This window comes from Electrophorus electricus, chromosome 4, assembly GCF_041902795.1.
Source record: "Electrophorus electricus isolate QZ-2024a chromosome 4, ASM4190279v1, whole genome shotgun sequence".
Lineage (NCBI taxonomy): Eukaryota > Metazoa > Chordata > Actinopteri > Gymnotiformes > Gymnotidae > Electrophorus > Electrophorus electricus.
This window is the reverse complement of record NC_137500.1, coordinates 10,092,501-10,116,707: the sequence shown is the minus strand read 5'-3', so window position 1 is coordinate 10,116,707 and position 24,207 is coordinate 10,092,501. Positions and strand designations below refer to the sequence as shown.

The 24,207-nt window shown below is 40.5% G+C and overlaps 2 protein-coding genes across 7 annotated transcripts in view; both read left to right on the top strand.

Moving 5' to 3' along the window:
- The window catches only part of si:dkey-82f1.1 (DENN domain-containing protein 2A), a 29,325-nt gene extending 13,738 nt beyond the window's left edge, over positions 1–15,587 (top strand). Inside the window, exons 3-20 of one of the 2 annotated variants that reach the window (XM_027019966.3) lie at positions 627–1,592; positions 2,658–2,785; positions 4,255–4,370; positions 4,487–4,684; positions 4,967–5,060; positions 5,471–5,521; positions 6,219–6,406; positions 6,587–6,696; positions 6,785–6,854; positions 7,115–7,192; positions 7,338–7,478; positions 7,815–7,963; positions 9,054–9,231; positions 9,696–9,737; positions 10,061–10,166; positions 10,368–10,643; positions 11,258–11,344; positions 11,455–15,587. In XM_027019966.3, coding sequence (XP_026875767.3) covers positions 627–1,592; positions 2,658–2,785; positions 4,255–4,370; positions 4,487–4,684; positions 4,967–5,060; positions 5,471–5,521; positions 6,219–6,406; positions 6,587–6,696; positions 6,785–6,854; positions 7,115–7,192; positions 7,338–7,478; positions 7,815–7,963; positions 9,054–9,231; positions 9,696–9,737; positions 10,061–10,166; positions 10,368–10,643; positions 11,258–11,344; positions 11,455–11,486 — 3,010 coding nt within the window. In that variant the 3' untranslated portion in view covers positions 11,487–15,587. Of the gene's footprint in view, positions 1–626; positions 1,593–2,657; positions 2,786–4,254; positions 4,371–4,486; positions 4,685–4,966; positions 5,061–5,470; positions 5,522–6,218; positions 6,407–6,586; positions 6,697–6,784; positions 6,855–7,114; positions 7,193–7,337; positions 7,479–7,814; positions 7,964–9,053; positions 9,232–9,695; positions 9,738–10,060; positions 10,167–10,367; positions 10,644–11,257; positions 11,345–11,454 lie in introns of those variants that run through there. The other variant, XM_081712270.1, reaches the window with a different exon arrangement.
- Positions 15,588–21,714: 6,127 nt separating this feature from the next.
- Positions 21,715–24,207, top strand: part of tead4 (TEA domain transcription factor 4) — a 17,324-nt gene continuing 14,831 nt past the window's right edge. For 2 of the 5 annotated variants that reach the window (XM_081712269.1, XM_081712268.1), the window contains exon 1: positions 21,715–21,853. Coding sequence is in view for 2 of the 5 variants with exons in the window: in XM_027019956.3 (XP_026875757.1) it covers positions 21,852–21,858 (7 nt within the window). In the remaining 3 variants the exon portion in view is untranslated. Of the gene's footprint in view, positions 21,859–22,298; positions 22,408–24,207 lie in introns of those variants that run through there. The other 3 variants (XM_027019956.3, XM_081712267.1, XM_027019957.3) reach the window with 2 other exon arrangements.

Sequence of the window (24,207 nt, the reverse complement as noted above, 5' to 3'; positions counted from 1 at the left end):
GCATTTCCATCAGATTCCCTACCAGTAAGAAGGATCCAGTTCCCCCTCCTTTTTTGGTCTGCTCTTCTTTCTCATGCTCTCTATAACTCCATCCCACTCTCTTTTCCTCTTTATAAGCCCCTCCCACTCTCTTTTTCTCCCTATAACCCCATCTCACTCTGTTTTTCTCTATAACCCCTCCCACTCTGTTTCACCCTATAAGCCTATAATGGAAGTAACTCATGATTAGATGATCTGGTGCTTAAGCACAAATACTGACATGACAGCTCGTTTTCATGAAGATTTCCATCCATACAGAAAATGAGATTTAACACTTAAATGTTTCTTCTTTGTTTAATTTTGACAATTGTATGGTATGAATTTAATGCTGTAATATTGGTCAGGAATTTGGAGAGAGCAGTATTGCTTTAAATAATGTAGTGTAATCATATATTGCTCATTACTGTGTTTGGCATTATGTGTGTGTGTGTGTGTGTGTGTGTGTGTGTGTGTGTGTGTGTGTGTGTGTGTATGTATGTATGTATGTGTGTGTGTGTGTGTGGTGTGTGTGTGTGTGTGTGTGTGTGTGTGTGTGTGTGTGTGTGTGTGTGTGTGTGTGTGTGTGTGTGTGTGTGTGGCGTGTGTAGGCTCCAGTGCTGTGGCTTGCCACTTGAAGAGGCGCGATCTGTGGTGTCCCAGAGGCCAGACCTGTGCAGGGTTGTGGACAGCCAGTCCCCCCTCACGTCCCTGGACAACCTCAGCCATTATCCAGGGAACACCAACATGCTTGCCCATAACACACAGACCAGCAGTCGCCCAGTTGAAAATGGTTTGGGTGGCTGCAACAAGCCCCCCAGGACTCCTTCAGGGGTCAAAAGCACAGCCAGCATTAGGGACAAGATCTCCCAGTGGGAGGGCAAAACAGAGAATGTTGGGCCAAATCTGCAGGCAGTGGTTCAGAAAGAGTCTGAAAGTGTGAAAAAGAAGGAAGTGAAAATTACAGAGGTACAAAGGAGAGACAGTAAAAGAGCTTTTAGCTCAGAGAAACAAGACACTGGTAAAGAGAATGGGAATAAGTTTGGAGATCCAAGGACAACTATGGAAGCATGTACAAAGGAGAGGGAGGTTATACTAGACAAAGTGCTTGCGGGGAAAACAACTGAGACCATCCAGGATAAAAAGTCTGTTTTGACGCACATAAAGAAACTTGAGCAGGCTATGAAGGAGAGCCCCACTAAGCCTTGTTTGCCAGGTAACTATTTCTGTCCACCTTCTAAAGAGAGGCAGGAGGAAGGGGAGAGGGTGGCTACTGAGCCCATCTTTGGAACTCTGGATGTGGTGAGGCCTGGGAGCCGCCGTGGCTGGAGCAGAGACTCTGAGAACGTGTACACTGAACCTGGGGCTCCAAACATCAACCCTCTCCCCAAACCCCAGCGCACATTTCAGCATCACACCCAATCAAACAGCCCCGGAATAACCCAAGGCTCAGTGATGGGCAGGCGCAATCTGCCACCTTTGCCCACCATCCCCCCTCCACCACTGCCCTCCTGCCCACCACCACCAGGGCTCTGTCCGAGGCCTCGGTCTGAACGAGCTCGGGACTCTAACAATAGGTGGGTTTCACACATTTTACACCATGGCAGTGCTGGAGTTGTATGTAGCTTAGAAAACAATAAATACAGAATTTAAAAAATGTATAGTTTCTTCCTTAAATGTTTATCAAAATCACAGTATACTTGTGTGCTGACTGAGGTCTGTCATATTTGAATTTGTTACCCACGATACCATATTTGGTTTTGTTTTTTAAGAGAAAAGTGAAGTTTGATTAATACTGTCTGATGGTTGCATTGTACTATTGAGAAAATCTAGGGGACTTTGTGAGTATGCAAACCTCAATGATGTCCTGATGACAACTCTGGGCTGTCAGGTTGATAATGAGTTACTTGGGAATTAGATCCTTTCACATGTCACAGTAAGAGTACAGTAGCCTCTGCAGTGTTCCCCTCTGCTCCTTTTCAGTTTGATGAGGGCTGTGTATGTGTGACATTAAATATTCATAAGGTCACTTGGTTTATTACACAACAAGCCTTGGGGCTGCCTATGGGTTACCAAAATAAACACTGGATAATGGAGACAAATAGTCAGTGAGAACCACAGTAGGTCATCTGGACGATATGCTAGGCATGGAAACTGCATATGTAATGTAACTCACATAATGTAACTTACAACCTAGGTCAGGAGTAGCACTGTCTATCAGAAACAGTTTGATTCAGCAAACATGCCTGTTTGATTGGCTTTGCATTCAAACTTAAAACAGTTTAGTTTGGATTCTCTCCATAGTTATATAAAATGCCTTTTTTTTTTTACTTGCATAGACAAGGTTACACATTATCCAATCAGATCTCATAAAGGTCCCAATAGCCCTTTAAGTTCAGTCATTTCCTGTAGGCCCTGCTGGCTCCTTAGTTGACCCCATTACCCATTCTCTCTACTTGTTTTCTTCTTTGACACAGGTAGATATTATTCTTTTACAGTACCTTTTGTTACCAAAGCCATAAATTTAATCATATTAAGGCGGTCACAAAATTGCTCAAGGAATGACAAAAAGGGGAATATGCACCAGATCTTTTCTGTCCTATTTGACATTAACTTTCATTGTGTTTTTGCTGGACTTGCAGGAAGTCATATGAGTTTGAGGACCTGTTGCAGTCTTCCATGGAGGGCTCTCGAGTGGATTGGTATGCTCAGTCCAAGCTGGGTCTCACACGCACTTTATCAGAGGAGAATGTCTATGAGGATATCTTAGGTAAGCTAGTGCACCCTTTTCTCTGGACGCTACTGCTATGAAGATGGAGTAGGAGGAAATGGGAAATTCATGCCACTCTGCAGTGTGTTTCTATATGAAGATTGTTGTTACTCCCCGTTATGTTTCCTTGGTCCTCTTGTATCTGAGTGGACTCAATATGCATCTACTCCAATTTGAGGTAAAAGAAGAAAAACAAACTGGGCTCTCAGCTCTAGTTCTTTGCAGCTCACAAGAGCAGTAGCATGTAATTCTGGGAAGGTCAAAAACTTTCTTTATTGTTCCTCCCAGTCAGTTGTGTGTGTTTTGGTTAACCCACATCAGATTCTTATTGCTGGCCTTAAATCTGCATTGTATGATGCAAGGATTTAACTGTGCTGATCTCTGCTTACAGCAGAATTTAGACTTTAATATGATGCAGAGCTCTTTGGCCAGGGATTACTGCACAGAACAATTGCTGATTTTTTGATTGGTGAGATTTGAATTTCTTCCAGAAACAATAAATAAATAAGTAAATAAATAAATAAATAAATAGAATAGTAGTGCAACATACTTGTAAGGATTAATGTGATGTCTGATACACACTTGTGGAATGCAGATCAGTTTCTCAAGTTGTTGTATATTACAACAAAGAACAGACTAAATGTCCTGGCTAAGAGAACATTAACATTAGCATTAAGATGTTATCCTTTTTGTCTATTACATGTAGTTGTATAGTGCTGGTTAAGAAAGTAAAAATGCTCTCAAGGACTTTGTTCCAACTGTGTCTTTGCTAATTGGCGCAAGCCAGCAAGTAGAATTAATTACTGAAACCAACAAGCTGATACAAAATCTTGGCCTAGTTTTTACTTTTTGAAGCTGAACTTTCACACCCCTGCCATTTAAGTGGGAGAGTAAGCAGGTTGTTAGAGGGTACTGAACCCAGTGAGTGAGTAGGAGGCTGAAGCAGTGTGTTCACTCAACATAAAGAAGAAGAGCAGCATGTCCTGGGCCTCTCCTCCCACTTGTCGCATCTGGTGGATGGATTGATGTAGGGAGAGGAGTTCTGTGAAAAACACCCCCCCCCCCCCTTGCTCCCAGTCTCCACAATCTTCTCTCTTTCTTGTGCCATTTTTTTTCTAGGTCTCTTGCTTGTTGTGTTTGTGCAGATCGTTATGTGGCTGAGGGGGGCTAATGGTGCTAGTTTTAGTAGATTCCTTGGCAAACCATCAAACATCTGGAGCAAAGGAATACAAAGCAAAACAAAACATGACGTCAGTTTGAACCCAATAATGGGGGGGGGGGGGGGTATGGGAGTACTGACGGGGGATGTTAGCAGCAAATGCCCAGTTAAACATGCTTCTGATAAACATGATGCTGTGGGAAGAAGTTATGCCATTATTAATTATTTAAGTTGAACTCATTCAGTGATCATGATGGGGAAAATAGCAATGGCACCAAATTTGAATAACAGATATTTGCACCTTCTGCAGATCTCCCATCAAAAGAAAACCCATATGAAGACATAGAATTGGAAAGCCGTTGTGCTGGAAACAAATTACCTGTGTCTACAACACCTTTCTCTCCTACTCTTGACACCCCAACTAAGGTATCTACATGCTTATCTCCACCTTAAAGTGACTCCTTACTATCAACACTTACTTCTAATAAGCTTAGGTCATTTTCTGCATAGAGTTTAGCTCTCTCCACTTTTTCCACCAACAGCTCTCCTCCAAGCCTGGGTTCTTTAGACAGAACTCAGAACGGTGCAGCTTCAAATTGCTTGACCTGCGTAAGACTAACAGAGATGGGGGCATAGCATCACCCTTGAAGATAAGTCCGCCTTCAACCCCCAGCAGTCCTGATGACACGCCCTGCCTCTCAGGAGACCCCTACAACCGCAGAAGAAAGAAAATCCCCAAGGTACTATCAAGGAGGCTACTTTCTGTAATCTGTATCTTTTGTAATTGACTTATGGTTTTAATCAGTAAAATATGACTGGCATCAGAACTCAGCCTCTATAAAGGAAACACTACAGCTAAGGTAGAGGACAGTATAGACTTGGCTTTAAAGGGAAAGTTAGATATGGGAAAACGGACATATCCTTTAGTGCTCATCCGTTTAGGGTCTTGGACAGACATTCTAAAAATGAATACAGTGAATAGTCTCCCTAATAAAGATAGTGCCTGTTTTCTTTTCCAACAGATGGTGTTGAAGATCAATGGCATCTTCGAGGCCAGGAGGGGAAAGAAGAGGATGAAGCGAGTCTCGCAGTCGACTGAATCCAATTCAGGCAGAGGTGCATCTGGGGACACATATGATGCTAAACATTTTATTTAACATATTAATTTAATGTTCTGGCTAGTGCTGTTGTCAGGTACAGTGTGAATATTATTAGTTCTTATTGTGAACACTAGTTTCATTTGAGGACCAGTTCTGAGCAACCAGAGGAGGCCTCTGCCTGTTGCTCGCCAAATGTGTATTGTGTAAAGTCACTTTGCACACCCACTCCCACCCCCCATGTGTGTCCACTTAGCTTTACGGACAAGTTTACGTTTTTGGGTCAGTTGTGATTGACCTATTTTTCCAAGAAGGGTTAAATTACATTTCCTTATGAGACACATGTGTAGCAAAGCCAGCAATATGTATACATTATTGCTTGCATATACATTTTTTAAACCTTGTCACATTTCCTGTCTTTTGGTATAGTGACAGATGAAAACAGTGAATCGGAAAGTGACACGGAAGAAAAACTGAAAGGTGAGTGTAGTTTAAATGACGCATACCAGGCAACAAGTGCACCACAAAACCAGCGTACAAAACACTCGAGTACCGCGCGTGGCGGCTGGTGAAAAATATCCTAGGTTGGGTTAGCTCAATTCGCTAAAATCACTAAATTAGCTACACTAGCGCAAACCCATTGGTCCTATGAAACTACCACAAAATACACAACTTGGCAAGCTACACAGCAACGTGTAGTTTCTCCACCAAACTTGTCTTAAATCGATTTAAGAGAAGACAGCCCATGATTTCCGGGTCCCCTTAAATGCCGTGTCTTGAGTAACTGCGTTCATCAACGTCAATAACGTCAGTCATCCCCACTCCACCACTGACTGATTCTGATTGGGGCAATAAATTAAGCGCCCTTTAGGCATCCGTTTCGAAGAGACTGATTGGCTAAATTTATGTTGCGTCTCTTGTGTCAACAACGATCAGCAATTGGCTGCGCTGGTGTATTTTACACGTTATTGTGCATTTTAGCACTCTCATACTTAAAACAAGTATGTATTGTTTATTTTGAAAATGAAAATCATTTCTACCAAGTAGGGTGGTGCTCTAGTGCCCTCTATTGGCCAGCCGCCACTGGTGGTACAGTGTGATGTTTGTGCTCTCTGTATAAGAAATCTGTAAGACTCTGTCACAGCGAGTATAACTCTGGTGTGCCGCTGTGTAATAGCTCACAGCCAAAGGCTGGTGTCCGTGCAGTCCATGCTACGGCAGACGGGCCGCTATCGCACATTGGAGAGGGACCTGCAGGACCTGCAGGAGAGGAAGCTCTTCGAGTGCTTCCTAGTGGTGGCACTGCACAAGGCCAAAGCAGGAGCACCTTATTTGCCTGAGGTCACCCAGCAGTTCCCACTTAAGGTACTCTGGGATCTTACCATGTATATTACTGATCTGCAACACTGTCCATTATAAATGACTAAAGATACAGGATAACTGAACAGATAGCCATACCGCTTTGCCCTAAACAAATAAAAGAAGCCAGGTTTCTGGCTGATTTCACAGAATCCTTGTGTTAAATGTCTTGTTTTGCAAATATAGCTTGAGAGGAGTTTCAAGTTTCTGCGGGAGGCTGAGGACCAGGTGAAGGTCATCCCTCAGTTCTGCTTCCCTGATGCCAAAGACTGGGCTCCTGTGGACATCTTCCCCAGGTAGAGACTCATCTGCATGAATGCCACTTCACACTGCTAAAACACCAGGACAATTGCTTATGTAGTCTTGTTTCAAACCTTCCTTTAGTGAGACCTTCTCATTTGTCCTGACGGGTGAAGATGGGAGCAGGCGGTTTGGCTACTGTCGGCGTTTATTAGTGAGTTTTTCATAACACTGTAGTATTTTGTTTCTAAGTTGGGATGAACAGATATTTGAGGTCACCCATTGTAAAAATGTGTTTTTGTTTGTTATACATGTGTCTCCCTCTTCTTTCACTCCCTCACCTCAGCATGTACTTGTGGGATGTGATATTTACTTGTGTCAGGACACACTGATTTGCCTGTGCATAACTACTGCTTGTGCTGATTTGAAGGAGATCGGAGTGGATTGGAGCCTGTGTGTGTGTTTTCCCCACAGCCCAGTGGAAAGGGTCGGCGTCTGCCTGAAGTCTACTGCATTGTCAGCCGCCTGGGGTGCTTTGACCTCTTCTCAAAGGCATGTGCTCAAGTCTTCCATGTCTTTCAACCAACATACTATACTGAAGGGTGGTGTGCAGACCCATACATCATGTTCTAATCATCTAAAGTTAGAGCAGGCTTTCAAACCCTTGTGGTTGTGTGTGTGCTCCTCTTTATTTTAGATGCTGGATGAGGTGGAGAAGAGGAGGGCCATCTCCCCAGCTCTGGTGCAGCCATTCATGAGGAGTGTCATGGAGGCTCCCTTCCCAGCCCCGGGCAGGACCATTACTGTGAAGAACTTCCTGCCAGGCTCAGGCACTGAGGTATGTTCATTGACTCATGAACATGACACACTGACCTAGGTCAGGTCAGGTTAAGTGCAGGTCAGGAGTATACCATTGAAGCTGTAAAGTTTGCTTTACTGCTCTAAACTAACCAAAAAAGACATAAATGGAGATTCATCCAAATTACAAATAAATTGCTCATATTTGAGAATCAGATTCACAATGTATGGAGCATAATTTCTGTGTGTTTACCATTACAATCACTTTGCTTAATTCTAAACTCTCAAATGGTGAGCATACATAGAGTAGTTTGACCTGTAAAAGACATTTAACCTTTTCTCTCGGTTTCCTTCTCTCCCTCCCCATCTCTCTTAGGTCATAGAGCTGTGTCGCCCTTCTGACTCCCGTCTGGAGCATGTGGACTTTGAGTGTCTCTTCTCCTCTTTGAGTCTACGGCTTCTCCTGAGAGTGTTTGCCTCATTGCTCCTGGAGCGGAGGGTCATCTTTACCGCAGACAGGCTTAGGTATATCAGCTAGATCCACAAGACTGCTGAGATAGAGGTCAGGCTTTCTTAGGGAATGCTGTTAGTGGTGCTTCTCCATTGAAACTCAAACAGTCCAGGATTCAGCCTTGCATAACCTTATACCAGATATGATTATGAATATAATATGTAGCAAGTTAATATGCAAAATGCAGATCTTTGGCAACATTTTTAACAGGCGGAAAGTTTGCCAGTGCCCCAAGATTTCTACAAGTTATAGCACATATGTGTGTTAGGGTTCAACAAACAGAGCAATAGCGAGAGAGTGACATGTGACACCAGAAGTGGAGAAAGAGCACGGCTCATGGAGCCATTTTGTCAAAGTTAAGAGACAGATATGGAAAAAATGCGGTTGTGTTATAATGTTGCCATGGGAACCAAATTCAGAACGTTTTTTCTTCGGAAAAAGCTGTTAATGGGCCAGGGGCTAACCTTAGAGTAGTTGAAATGGACCATGCATGTGCTGAAGGCCTGTAAGCACCATGTCCTCTCCCTTGAAAGTTTTAGCGACAGTTTAGATACACCTATGCAGCACTGTGACTTGTCACAATTGAAACTCATTTCTTTCTGCTCTATTGTTTCTTCCTGTGCTCGTTAGCAAATTAGAGAAGGATTACGTGTCATTGCTCAGAAATGAGTGGAAAATTGACTCCATCAGTTTATATTATTATTGAATGAACATAAATGAAAACAGACTCACTGAATTGTGCAAGATTTTAACATTTGTTTTGCTCAAAACGATGACTCATTTTTGGTGCATATCCAGTATGGGTTCATAATGAATTACATGGACAGCAATACATTTTTAAATTCATTTTCTCAACTTGCCATTACTTGCATTCCCAATAAATCAAAAACAGTGGAAAAAATGAAAACGTTTACCTTACTGCCACCTTGTGGTGAAAATAGTCAATTACTCATAGTACCTTTAAGTTATTGTTAAACCCCCTTTTACTAGTGAACACCATTATTTTCAGGAAGAATAGTTGTTATCCAATCGAGTGTTATTGGGAGCCAATTGATGTCATGTGGTATGAGGTGCTTAGGTTTTTTTTGGTCCTTCCGCCTCTAGCATCCTGTCTCAGTGCTGTCATGCAATGGTGGCCCTGTTATATCCCTTCACATGGCAGCACACATACATCCCGGTGTTGCCCCCTTCCATGATGGACATTGTGTGCACTCCAACTCCTTTCATTGTGGGCCTGCTGTCGAACTCTCTGCCTCGCCTTAAGGAACTTCCCCTAGAGGAGGTAAAACATTTTTAATATCTGAAGCACACAGGAATTCAAGCACACAGGAACACAGTGCTTGAGAAATACATGATTTAAAAAGTAATTACTAGAAGCAATACCTTTTATTCAGCTCTTGTTTTAAAAAGTAGTTTTTAATAATTTTATTATATACATTTGTCATCTTTTTTGAGCTTTAGTTATACTTCATCATACATTATGATGGCCATTTACAATGAAAATGGCAGCCAGAAGGAAATATAAAATCCTCTAATAATAACTTACAGAGGCACACAGAGAGCACACTGAAGAGAAGTTCAAAGAGCAGCCTGTTTTTAAAAATTTCCATGAGCACTTCCTGTTCATGTGGGCTCTATTTGCTGTCCATGACCTCTGACCTCCTTCCTCAGTTGAACAATGGCTGTGTCAAGAACCAAGACACATTCACAGGAAATTACATCATTCTCTCTTCTGCTCCCTCTCAGGTCCTGGTTGTTGACCTTGGCAATAGTCGTTTCCTACGACAGGTAAGATATTCTACAAACTCTGTTTCCTGTGAGAACATTGCTTTAATGATTTCTGTAAATTCTGTTTTAATGACTTGGTGAAGAACAGAGTGAGTAGCAGTACTATGCTGCAACTTGACCTACATGAACAAAAAACAGAAAGAATCACAACGTATATATGAATGTACAGAAAGCATCACACAGTTCCATCAAAAGTTTCTTCAAGTGTTGACTATTTTCAAAGTGGCCTATGCTGGTGCTTTCAGACTCTCAGACTTAATCTCCACTTCTCATTCTCCACTGGTTCAGTTATTGATGCCTATACATGTATATGTCCTCCTTAGATGGACGATGAGGACTCTATTCTGCCCCACAAGCTACAGGCTGCCCTGGAACAAGTTCTGGAGAGGAGGAAAGAGTTTGCCAGCGAAAGAAGAGACCTTGCCACTGGTACATTATTTGTCCTTTAGTTTAGAATATCTTACAAATTTTAGGCTAATGACTTCCATTTTATGACCATTACCAATTTAAGAAAATCACTTTTTTGACTGAAATTTTAATTTTGATTATTGTTGTGTTTTATGTAACTTCTGTTGGAAAAGGGTAATGAGAATCTCATGTGTTCCTATCCTTTGTCTTTTGTTTCTGCAGAACACTGCACTCTGAGCACTGTGGTGTCAGAAGCCTTTGTTCGCTTCTTTGTAGAAGTAGTCGGACACTATCCTCTCTTCATGGGAAGCAGCGAGCGTGACGAAGAATCCTCAGCCTCCTCTTCCTCCTCCCCCACCCCTTCATCTTTCCAGCGTGAGGCCTTCCGCAAGGCTGTGTCCTCCAAGAGCTTGCGGCGCTTTCTGGAAGTCTTCATGGAGACGCAGATGTTTGCAGGCTTTGTGCAGGAGAGGGAGTTGCGGAGGCCAGGACTAAAAGGTGCATGTTCACAACATCTTCATGTCAGTTAACATTACTGTGAGTGGTCAACCTGCAGCTGTATCATTTCCATGAAGAACTGAGTGGCTGCAGTGATTAAATAATCAGTATTTGAGACAGTGTTTTTGAACCTATTACCTGTTCTACTGCACTACTACTAATAGTCATTCAGGTTTGGTGTTGGGTGCTGTAAGTGAATTGACATACATGAGTAAAATCTGGAATTATCATCCATTTCTTCCATTTTCTGATGATTCTCAACTATCTTGTTTACTGTTCTCATTGTATTTAATGCCTACAATTGCAACAGATCAAAATAAATCAGTTCATTAAAATTTGTCCTGCACCCCTAGTTTGAAAGCTTGTCATAGTTCATCGTATGTATTAGATTCACATTTGTGCTTCAAATTAATGAGTAAAGACATGTAAATATGAAGTCAAAAATGTTATAATATGCAGAACTCTAGTCCCATTAATGTAGAAAGTCTCGAGAAATAGAAATACACAAATAAAGTGCTTAAGAAAGGTTCTGTACTATACATTACTACACAGCAGTCACACAAAAACACCCACACCTTAAAGACATTCATGTGTGATTATTTCCCATTCCAAAGGACTGTTTGAGGTGAGAGCTCAAGATTACTTAGACTCCTTGCCTGGAGCTGAGAATCGAGGCGTCAACAAGTTTCTGAAAGGTCTAGGTAAGCTTTCTCCTGCTGCCCAAAATGAAACATTCTTAAAGAGACTCACAATGATTTGCATTTATTCAATAGTCTAAACATTTTCCTTAATGAATCTGTTTCTCTTGTAGGACACAAAATGAAATTCCTCTCCAAAAAGTAAAAAAACCCAAAAACCTCTCCGAAAGAGTGTCTCTAGGCTGGGAGGAGCAATAAAGTGCACCAAACCACAGACTGCCCCTGCTTCACAGACTGCCCCTGCTCCACAGACTGCCCCCGCTCCACAGACTGCCCCCGCTCCACAGACTGCCCCCGCTCCACAGACTGCCCCCGCTCCACAGACTTTCCACGCTCCACAGACTGATTCTGAAAAGACTCAGTAGCCAGAGTCGTTTCAACAGCACTGATACTGAGTGGAATGGCATAAGCTCAACAATGAAATGACTTTGCACAGTGTTACTCTCCCTTTTACCTCCCACCAGTACAGTCTTCATTTCCCATGGTAAACTGCTTATTTGTGTAGTGTGGATAAAACCACTCCCCATTCAATATTCTATATGGCTTGAGAAAGAACTGACATATAGGTTTTGACCAAAGTTTACATTCTGATGTACAGTTCTCCTTTTTCACATTTACACCATTTTCTTCTTATCTACTTTTTTGGGTAAGAAACAGAGTATGTTTTTTTTTTCCTTTAAGGGGGGGGGGGGGTGATGAATTAATTTATATTCTTTCTAGAAAAAAAATACCTTTATAATTTCCTCTGTAAAACTTTGTTGCCTTTAATATCAAAACAAACAGTTGTTAGTTTTATTGTAGACTATTTATCATAGTATATTCTGAACATGAGCTTGTTTTGATTGTATGAGTAAAACACCACTGTCTGGTCAGTTATGTTGGAGTGTGGTTTGACAGAGGAGGAAAGCATTGAGAATGAACTAGGAATGGCTGGAGATGGAAAGCTTAATGGATGCACTTCAGCATCAGTGACCTGTCCTGTGAGATCCTGCACACAAGTCTAAACATGTGGGATCAGACTGGCCAAAGGACGTGAATTAGATGTTCTCTGTTTGTTCTCTTGTTAAGGACATTTGAAAAAGACCACTTGGTTTGTTTTTAACTTGATTTGAAATACATGCTGATCTGCTATGTAAATGTGTAATAGCTTCAAATTGATTTGTCTAAAAATATTCCCAGTTTACATTTTGAATTGTTGCTATTTGTAAATCAACAATGGACAACATTTACTAAACGTCAATGGGGTGAGTGCTGATCAAAGATTTCTGCTCTTGATCAGTAGGTTTAGATCATGGTTGAAGCTATTAGATCAGTCCAGTTAGAGGGACGATCTGAACTGACTCTAGATCAGTAATGTTTTTCTGAGATGCTTGTTAAACATGGGTCAGTGATACTATAAGGGTCTAGCTTCAGTCTGTGCCACTGGGGGTCACTAAAGAGAGAACTACTTTTTCTTGTGTGACTTTTTAAATTTATTTTTTATTCCTGTTGATGGTAGTGTTGGATGTTTTCATCTTGTTTAAAACCAAAAGTCAATGCTCTTACTTATTTGCATGCTTTTTTTCTCCATTTCAAATCACCATTTACATGTATATAATTATTTCATGCATTTGAATAATTTAATTTCTTTAGTATTGCCTTGAAGTGTACCTCTAACATCATGGTACTGTGGTACTAGGGCAATGGCCAGTCACTTCATGGGTGACCAACAGCTGAAGCCAACATCTATACTCCAACATCTGTGATGTATTGAGAGCTGTATATGCACTTGCACTCACACTTTTAGTTAACTCCCCCAGACAAGCAAATGAACATGTACAAGTAGCCCAAGTTCATTAGAATGTAATCACACACAAACACAAAGAAGCACAGTGTCAATACATAAAATGGGTATTTTTGTGGGTATAGATATATCTTATTGTTTTTATATTGTGACAAATTCAGTTTCATAGTTATTACACATTTTTTTTAATGAAGATCAGGTTGTTTAAAGCAATTAAAGTGTATTAAATAAAATGATTTTAACAGAATATTGTAACTGACTATGATGAGTCAAAAATAACCAAAAAACTACAGACTTGTGTCACTAATGATTTGTTGTTGTTGTTCAGAATACTGAGTAATTTCTGTATAAGTTAAATTAATATTTATGAGTTAAACATGACAAAAGGAAAAGTCCCACTAAAGCAGGGTCCAGCATATAAAGGATTTGATCATTTGGTGTTGAGTTAAATCAGGTTTTATTAGCAATGTAGTCAGTTGCACAACGGCACTTCATGACCGGAGAACCCTCTAATGCAGGTGTTCTCAACTGCAGCCCTGTGCCCCCGCTGCCCTGCACAGGTCCAGGGTTTGCCATTGAGCTGGTTCAGGTGTGATAGAGATCGTTTAAAACTGTGCAGGCCACTGGAGCTGAGAACCCTGGATCTTATCTATGAAAACTTAATCATCATCTATATAGAAATAAAAATTGGAAAAATATCTCTGTTTGAATTAATATGGGTGAAATTTATTTACTACAACTAATCTGAATTTTGGAAGCAAGAATGTCTATTTGGCAGTGAATTAGGTAATTTATATAGCAATTACAGAAACTAAAATTTCAAGTTCTTATTCAAGTTGGCAAATTCAATTTTGAAAATTCAGTTTTGAATGAGAACACAGGTCACAAGTTCAGTGTCTCCATAAAAAAGTGTTGTTTTTTTCAAACTCACCCCTAGCCAATTACAAAGGCACTATGAACTAAAAAAGTGGTTCTGCCATGATCATGTGTATAGATCCAAAGAACTGCTTCTGACATAACAATCAAAAACATACAAATAAACAGCAAAACAACAAGAGTAATCTAAATTAATTTAAAACCATTTATTAATTTCATAGCAACATGTTTGCTATTTTTAATACTCATTGAAACTGATGATCTGGACATTTATGCCTAATCATCCTATTAGTGATTAAAGTGGTGGAATACCATTACTACGATGTTAGTTTTCAGTTAAATATCCACACATAACTTATGAAACATGAGAAAACAGATTGTGAGATACTTTGTGATCTCCTTCAAATGATCTGGATTTCTGCATTAATGGTTATTAAAATATATCTTTGTATATATCCTAATGATGAATAAAGACATGCATATATAATGAACAGCACAATATTTTATATTGCCATATCTTTAGTGTACAAATGGTTGGAACAATCAGATCATTAATGGAGCATATGAACCCTTATTGTAATAACTTGTTTATTGCAATAAGTTTGATACATTTGATACATTTTTTTAGTAGCTGCTGATCCATCATGAGTGATGGTTAGGAAGGGATTTGATGAGTATTTGGCTGTTTAGACTATATAAAACTGTTTCAGTTATAGTTATGTTTTTGAGATACCTTGCTTGAACAGCCTCCCTCAAATCACCACTCTGCATTTGTGGCACTGTGAATATCTGTGTAAATCACTTTATTGGGGATTTATTCCTGTGTTTTGGACCATCATCATCCTGTGTGACCCAACCTCTATTAATTATTATTATTAGTGGTGGTGGTGGTGATGGTGAACAGTGGTTCTCTTTGGTTACCTCCTAGTAACACCAAAACATGTTTTTATTTAGCTTAATCAACATAGAGGTCATCGAATCCAGAGCTGTCTGATCAGGGTTCTTTTCTGTTTAACATTAAAATTGACTACCCTTGCATTGCTTTTTGTAGAACACACACTCTTAGGGATTTAGTACATTTGGAAATTTATAATCTGCTTGACTGTTGACTGATTGAGACTCAAGTCCTTATAAATAATTTTCTATCCTCTTCCAGTCACATGAGCTTAAACAACGTTTCTACTTCAGAGTTCCCCATGATTTATTAATTTTTTTGATCAAGCCATGTTGCAGCTAAACAGAATCATTTATTATTTCTTATGTATGCCTGACTACAACTATGCTCTTTTTAAAAGGCCATTATCATAGATATTTTACATACTAAAATAATACTGAAAAATGCTGGATTGCTGGTGCAAATTTTGAATGGGTAAGAGCATGAGCGGTAGGCTATTATATATTTGATCCGGTAGAACACAATGATAGAAGTACAATTTTTGCATGTTATATGATTATAGGCTGTGCTGCTAAAAGCTGTGAGAGTTTTCTGATTGGCTAGAGGGGAGTTTGATACCCATATATGCTGTAAAATCTCTTTTTGCCCTTGTTTTCTCTGAATTTCAAGCTGAAATTTGGTCAAATTGAATATTTTGAATAAATTGAATAACTTTTATATTTGAATTTGTATACATTCTGGCTAGCTTCTAGTAAATAACATTCAAATTGATTTACCACATCAGTAGTCACATTAAATTATTCAAACTCAAATTCAAATGTTTTTGTCTGTTTTTTTTTTCTTCTTTTTTTTCCCCGTACGTGCCGTAAAATTCCTGTGAATGCCTTGGAAGAAATATATTTATTTGCTTTGTAAATGTTAAAATTGAAATTGGGTCAATCAAGAAATCATCTAAGGCTATTAAGATGATAACTTTAGACTTTCATCTTAATACAACTAATTTGATCTTGGTGTGACTGTCTAGCCTGCTACACACGATGCCTCCAGCTGATATGACATCTCTTGGAAAGTATGGAAGTGAGTGACAGTGATTATGACAGTGACAGTGATTATGACATGATTACGCTTCATCTTTCATTCATTCATTTTTTACCTTATTTTTAAAATGAAAAACACAAACACTATTAAATGTATAAGGAAAATTGCTAAACTGCATTAAATAGCTACTCTATTTTTCTACTACTTTTTTTTATCATACCCTACCTTATCACACACTATCATATAACAAAATGTTTACATTTATGAACTGTGTGATGAACAACCAAATTTTAACAGTCAGGCAAAATCACTGCATGTTAATCAAAGAAGAAAAACACGGGTTTGAAAGTCAACTTTTTAGTATCCACGAGGCTGTTGTGGAGGATGTGCAACAAGTATGCCGATAACTGTTTCAGCTATCATCATATTGCTCTCCCATCTCCACCAAGACTGTTCCTTTTCCTTTTCAGACCCAGACCCTCCCCTCGAGCCCCCTCCCTCATTACGTCCACCCTCCTTCTCTTTCCTCTCTCCCCCTCGCCTGCCTGTACAGCCTTCGAATCATACCAGAGCCAATTCCTGAAATTCCAGCCTTCCTTGCGCTTCAAGCTGCTCCGTCAAAAGGGAAGAAATACTGCGGTATTCCGCGTGGCTTTTACTGTTAAATGAGAGAGGTCCGCCTTATTTGCCCAGATTGTTATCTTTTAGGAGGTAAGTGTGTTTTTGAAATACTGTTCAGTTCAGCAATTATTTTAAAGCATATATTTTTCTAAGTTATGTTCTCAAAAGAAAAAGTCAGGCAAGACTTTTTTCCTAAACATGTTCACAACACCCGGTGAATGAGCCTAATAGCACTTATAGTTATTTATTTGTAATTATAGTAAAATATTTGGAATTTCTGAAAGTTTTTTGAAATTCCACCTAATCTTTTTTTTTCGATATTGCATAGATGCTTCCTGCATATATCCCGGAACTTTTTAAAAGTAGTAACACGTCTGTGGCATCGAGTTAAAATCATCATACATCTTAGATCTGCAGGTTTACAACAATGAATTGTGGAGTGTTTCCGTTAACAAAAGTTATTAAAAAACTTGTCCATATTATTTAATAACCATAGGCATAGTGACGACGACGTACAGGTGTGTGTGTGTGTGTGTGTGTGTGTGTGTGTGTGTGTGTGTGTGTGTGTGTGAGAGAGAGAGAGAGAGAGAGAGAGAGAGAGAGAGAGAGAGAGAGAGAGAGAGAGACCAGACACAATGTCATTGCCTGCATGTAAGACAGCAGTAGACATTCGCTGTAGGGTAATACTGTAATCTAATTATTTTTGCGTAAGTAATAGAAATAACAATAACAGTAATAACATGATGATGGTGACAACAACAATAATAGTGATAATAATCGAATGGCAAGTTAATTAGATCATTAAATTTGTCAAAATTATATTCACAAAACACTTGTAACAAGAATATATTTAAAGTTATATCTATTTTATTAACTTAGTTTTATTTTATTGTTATTTTATTAGTTAGGCTAATAGTTTATCATCACCTTAACACAATACACATGCTTGTGAGTGATCTTCGATTAGACGTTCACCTTAACTAATTTTCATTCTTTCCATGTGTGTATTAGAAACTAGCGAGTAGGATAGTAATTTAGAGACTCAAGGGTAAGTCTTTTGGGGTCGAATTCTTTAATGGTTTGCGTGTATAGAGCGGGTACCCGTGGGGCTGCGTACTTATGTTCTACTGGGGCAACAGGTGGAATGAAGCGACTGCAGACGAAGACGAATGCCGCTTAGACACCTGCTCGAGGTTTTTGTTCTCTAACAGCCAAAGGCGAAGCTGCTTGCTTTGTTTTTAACATAGCATTTGGATATCACTCTAGTGGCAAAGCGTCCCACAGAAACCTCCACACGTGTGAATATTATTATACAGGCCCGCTGTGTTCATACGCAGTGAACCTTCTTCCCTTTTTCATATTTTCACATTTGATATTTTATTCCTCTTCCTTGAGTGCTTCAAAGCATGTGTAACGAACTATCGTCGTGTTCTTATATTTTTTTGTATTTCTCTATATTTATATTGACATAACGAAGTAGGAAAAGTTATCATATGATCTGAAGGGGGTTTGGTCAGCAATGTTAGCCCTCTGTCTATAACAATTGAAAGCGCGGTTCTGTTTTGTTTTCTAGTGCGCTGGACGTAAGCAATCTTAAAAACATATAATAAAATATAACTGATGCCTAAAAGTAAGTTCTTATATGAAAAGAAAACACAGTTATGCTGCAAAGTAAATATTGGTATAATTTGGAATAAGTTGGAATCCTAAAACTGTTTAGACTGGTTCCTTGATGTGAGGGTTGTGGAAAGATGAGGCATATTTGCACTATGGGAGAAAGTAAAGGACTATGACCTATGCAATGTTTCATATTGTAGATACCATAATTGGAATATATAGGTCGATTGGCTGTATCACTATGTGTCAACCCAGATCTGAATATCAACAGATGCATGTCCATGCAGATAGTTTGAACACAACCAACATTTCAGCATATCAGAACACACAGTAGTGTATTTGTGTATTGCCAACTTGATTTGTGTTGATAACTCAGCGGTGTGTTTGAATATGTGCAAAAAATTGTGTGGATCAAGAAGACAAAAAGCCCAAAAACAATGTGTCCATTTCAAAGACTCATGAAATGTACAATAATGGTTTATTGCAGAATCTGTATGAGCAAAAGTGATGAAATACTAAAAACTATGATACAGCAAAAACAATTTGATTGTCTACAGGAGGTCAGAAGGTCAGGAGAAGCTTTCAGAGTCTCGTCTAAGATGCTGAATATAACCTGGATACGGCTCTACACACCTGATTCTCATTAGTGGGGTTGACACAACTCAAGGGAAAGTCTGGCTGTCAAAGTTACTGAGTTTTATAGTGCCCACTAAAGCCGTGCTGAATGAACTCTTACTGTATTGCATTTACACCCCGCAATTTGCATTACACTGAATTTAATGTTGTAGGACACCACTATGTGTATGTCCAGGTACATGTGTGTGTCCAGGTACATGTGTTTTCTTTGCAACCTTAAACACAGCTCCCTCTCTCCCTGTTCTTCTTCTGTGTGTGTGTGAGATGGCACTGCTTATGAGGTTAGGGTAATTAGCCCTGCTCCTTCACACCTAAACAACACCACACTGATGGTTTATAACAGACCTGACAGGCCTATATAAACCAGACACTCCATGCTGGAGTTTATACCTTTGTGTTACATTACATGTCTTGTTAAGCTTTAATAAGTTCCACAGTATTAAGTGTCCTAAAACACTACCATTAAATCATACAAAACACTGAGATATATTTTGGGTCTACTCCCTGTTTCCACAACTCTCCATTTTAATCTCATTAAAGACTAGACGTTAAACCACAGACCTCGTCTTGTATTTATCCAGTTCTGCTAACTTTTGAAAACTCATGACTTTATTCTAGCACTATCTATTCTAAAAAAAACCCAGTCAGAACAGATTAAGCCTGAGTTGGTTTAATAAACGTATGAGCCAGTGTTATGTACACTATTTTCAGTTGAACAGCTTTTCCCAACAAGCTGACATTTCCTGTAAATTATGACATGATGGAACATGGAATGGCAATAAACCTGTCTTCTACATTAGCTTCAGTGTATACACAACCCATAGTATTCGTGGTAACCTGTAACCTGTATTTATACATATGTGCATATATATATATATATATATATATATATATATATATATATATATATATATATATATATATATATATATATATATATATATATATATATATATATGTATGTGTGTGTGTGTGTGTGTGTGTGTGTGTGTGTGTGTGTGTGAGAGAGAGAGAGAGAGAGAGAGAGAGAGAGAGAGAGAGAAAGAGTGAGTGTGTGTGTGTGAGAGAGAGAGTGTTGATATGTGTGTATATATTTCAAATGTAAGCTTATGGGCTTGGGTTAAAATCAGCTGTTACATGCTCTTGCTAGTCATCTTTTCAGGAGATGCCGGGTTGATATTTTTTTCGCTCCTGTGTGAGATTTATCTCTAGTAGGCTGCAGTGACTTGAATGTAGGACTGTAGGAGCTGGAGCACTGTAAAAGCACAGAGTGTAGTGCCTGTTTTAAAAGATTTAGACCCAGAGCACTGTAAATGCACTTAGTGTTTGTTTTAAAAGGTCTAGCCTCTACTGTTGCCTGTTGCAGTGACCACTGATTAGGACTGCGATGAAGCTGGAACTCTGTCAGAAGGGCTCAGAGGAAAGAGGGCCACTGAATCACACAGACATGACATGCTGTAACTCTTCCTTTTCCTGTACATGAACACTCGAACACTCACTCACTCACTCACGCACTCTCTCTCTCTCTCTCTCACACACACACACACACACACACACACACACACACACACACACACACACACAGTTCTGTTAAATGTTTATGGTGCATTACAGTTTTTAACCCATACTGTCACAGAATTATTTGAAAAAAGAAGTGATCCAGTAAAGTTCACCATTCAAAGATTCACAGTTATTACCACTGGAAAAATTTCAATTATGCTTTCTGATGACTTCATGTTTTGAAAGCCTGTTCTTTTATAGATAGATCATCAGTATGTCACAGTATATTTAAAGTGACATGAAGCAGGAGAAGTCACACTACTACTCACACTCGCCACCTTCTGACAACTCATATCTTCACCGGTCACCAGTTATCCTATAAGGCACTTCATATACAACCACTGTTTTCCTGGAGTTTAATGATGTTAGATGGCAATGATAAGTATTTTTCCATAGATTGGTCCTGAGACAATTATCTGTCAGCTCAGTTTAATGTGCTTAGACACATTCTGTTTTATTAGCTAACAAAATGTCTGGAAAGTTGACTTGACAACAGAACCCATAAACCAAAATAAATAAACTTCACAGATCAGTCCAAGGAAAGAGAACAAAAATGCGTAGAACAAAGATGTGCAAAAAGTTTGAGTGGATTTAGGTATAGGATAGTATTTATAGCTGATTGGAAATCTCCTCTCATCTCTTCTCTTCTCTTGAACTGGTCCCTTTTCAGCCTATAAAAGGAGCAGTAGAAGAAGCCATTAGCAACATGATTTTCACCACTACAGTCTGGTTTAATTGCATGCATCATGTCATTTGTATTATCAGACAGCACTTTAGATGTTATCAGACCTTTTCCCATCAGATTTAATTTGAGGCAGACAGCCCATAAAAGCCTCAGCACAATGGAGACTGATAAAGTGTTTTGCAGTTTCTCAATTTTTTGATCTGAGGTGTTTATTCTAACTGGGATTAATACATCTTGGGATATAGGCAATAATTTTGCAACCGACACAATCCTTCAATCAAAGATTGTGGCATACTGTTTGATAAACTATTCCTCTAGAGTAGTTCCTATTTCTAATGTATAGCATTGTTCAACTACTAGTAGTGTGATGGCAGTGAACTTAAAGAAATTATCTCTCATATAATTTTATTTGGCATAAAATGGGTGCAGGGATGTTTTATCATATTAATTTCTCCTGTTTCCATTTAACTCTTAGTTTTTCACCTTTCGTCCTCAGGATTAGTCACCTATCCTCTCTGGTCAGGTGGAACTCCACCCACCACCACTTCCCTACACCTTGGTGACCCACCCCTCCATCACATCTACCCTGTACCCGCCCACCACCACCCTGTCTGCAGAGTGGGTATCAGCCCCCTCTCCAGGGGGCGCCAGCGAGGAGCTGAGTGAAACCTTGGACAAGCCTTTGGAAAACGATGCAGAGGGTGTATGGAGCCCCGACATTGAGCAGAGCTTCCAGGAGGCGCTGGCCATCTACCCGCCCTGCGGCCGGCGCAAGATCATCCTCTCAGATGAAGGCAAGATGTACGGTACGCCTGTCCCGCCTTCTCCTTCTGTTCTGTTATATGGTGTGTGAGAGTGTCTGGTGGCGCGTCCGAGAATCTAACTAATGACACACATATGACCTGAAGCAGATCTGTGTCCATCCAACACCTCATGGTTCTAATGTCTCTCCTTGACCTTGGTGGGTGCTCATTTCTCCCCTCTGTCTGGCCTGTCAAGCTGCCTTGCTTTTGAGCAGCATATCCAAAATAAAATTCATTTCACTTTTGCTTCTATAAAGCTGTCATACGACCCTTTGATGTTTTTTTTTTTATCCACATTCAAAGCCAACAGTTAACAAATCACAGACAGAACAGCAATAAGTCCATGTGCCTCTTCATTTCTTCATATGAGCTATAGACAACAGAAATAGAGACTATGTATCTTTTGCTATGTCTCCATATGCCTGTTCGGGAGCTGTCGATAGATGGACAGATAACAGATGACTTGGTGATGGTCGGCTGGTGTTTGATAAGGGCCAGTGGAAGGACTCTCGCCCGGGCGGAAGGACGGGTGGAAGGCAGAGGGGCAGAGAGGTGGAGGAGGAGAAGGAGGATGTGTATGGACGTGTTTGTGTGTGTGTGTGTGCTGGGCCTTTCGTCACATACGATCTGTCATCACACATTGGCCACTTCTTTGGCCCGTGTCCCCTGAGCCACGGCATGAGCTAATGCTAACTGCATAAAGCCTGGAGCTGGACTGCTGGAGGAGCGATGGCAGGTGCAGGGCATTGGGGGCAGTTTTGGGGGTGGTTCCATTGCCCTCGTCCTCCCTGAGGCATGGTGTGGAGGGACCGATGTGTGTGGGGGAGGAGGGGAGGGGTGAGCAGAGGATAGGGAGCGTCATGGAGTGTGAGGAATGGCATGTGCTTGGCCTGAACTCAGGGTTCAAGGCAATGTGGCTGTAACTGGAGACCAGAATAGACGTTTACCCTTTGAGCATGTGCGATGATGTGTGTGGGGGGTGGGGGTGAGAGAGAGACGGATAAACATCAGGGGAAGAAAGCCAGTCTTGGGCCCTGCACCTGTCCTCTGCCCTATGCCTATATGCCCCTTCTCCAACACACACACACACACACACACACACACACACACACACACACACACACACACACACACACACACACCACTCCCTGGCCCACAACACTCACTCCCAGTCAGTCCGTCAATGTGTGTTTGTGTGTATGTGACCTTCAGGTCACCTACAGCTGCTCCCCTTCCAACTAGCTCAACACTGCAGACAAAACAAGATTTATGATATAAGTCAGAGAGAGAGAGAGAGAGAGAGAGAGAGAGAGAGAGAGACTCAATAACCTTCTCTCCTCTGCAGTCCTACATGAACCTCCAAATTCAGTGAGATAAGAGTTAACTACTACTGTCACACTCTTACCTTCAGTTGACCCTACTGTCACACTCTTACCTGGAGTCGTAGTGTTCCACACCACATGTCTTCCCAATGGAAATCCCCAGTGCTGAAATAACATCTTCAACCTTCAGTTTGCGTCATGCAGAAACGCCACAGCTCAATATCAGTAATCCCCCTGCTTCATGCACGTCTCCTCTCAGCATGATAGCCCAAAATCCTGAGGCAGTCCAGGGAGGGAAATGTCTTGGAGAGCATGGAGAAGACTGGTTGAAGCATGTTGTGTGCTCTTCAGGCTGCCTTCACCACATGATCCTGCACATGTTCCCCTTTCACTGCTTGGAGATTCAGCCACGGGACTTCACATGCCATGTCTGGCCAGAAAGCTCAAGCCAGCTCTCGGTTCCCCCGTCCAGTGGAGACAGTCGGACCCAAATGTGGTTGGAGGAGTCTGAACAGAACTTCATTCATTGCAGTGATTTGCTGTGATGATCCATGTTGAAGGGATGGTGCTAGTGTCTGCCTACACTGTGCATGGCACATTGGTAGAGCATTGACCCTCTTCCCCTGTAAGGTGCAGACAGATGCAGCCACATCAGGCTGTATCAGCTGTAAAAATCCCTGCAAATATGACTGCATTCCTCTGCTAGCCAGAGACTACATTTTATAGAGGAGAAGAATGTCATGGACTTGTCCTCAAACATTTGTGGCATTTTTTCCCCACAATTCTTTGCATACCCCCTGGCCATTATGCTCATCTATCATTATCCCGTTAAGTGAGACAGAAATCATCTTGCTCTTGGTGTGGTGGGATAAAATTTGACAGGCTTTGCCAATGAAAACATTACTTGGCTTCCACAGATGCTGTACTGTAAGGCTTTCACCCAGTGCTGTCCCTCATCCGACCCATAAAATTACACACCCAACTGCTGAGAGGAAACACTTTTGCCATGGCTTAATGGTTCCCAATCATC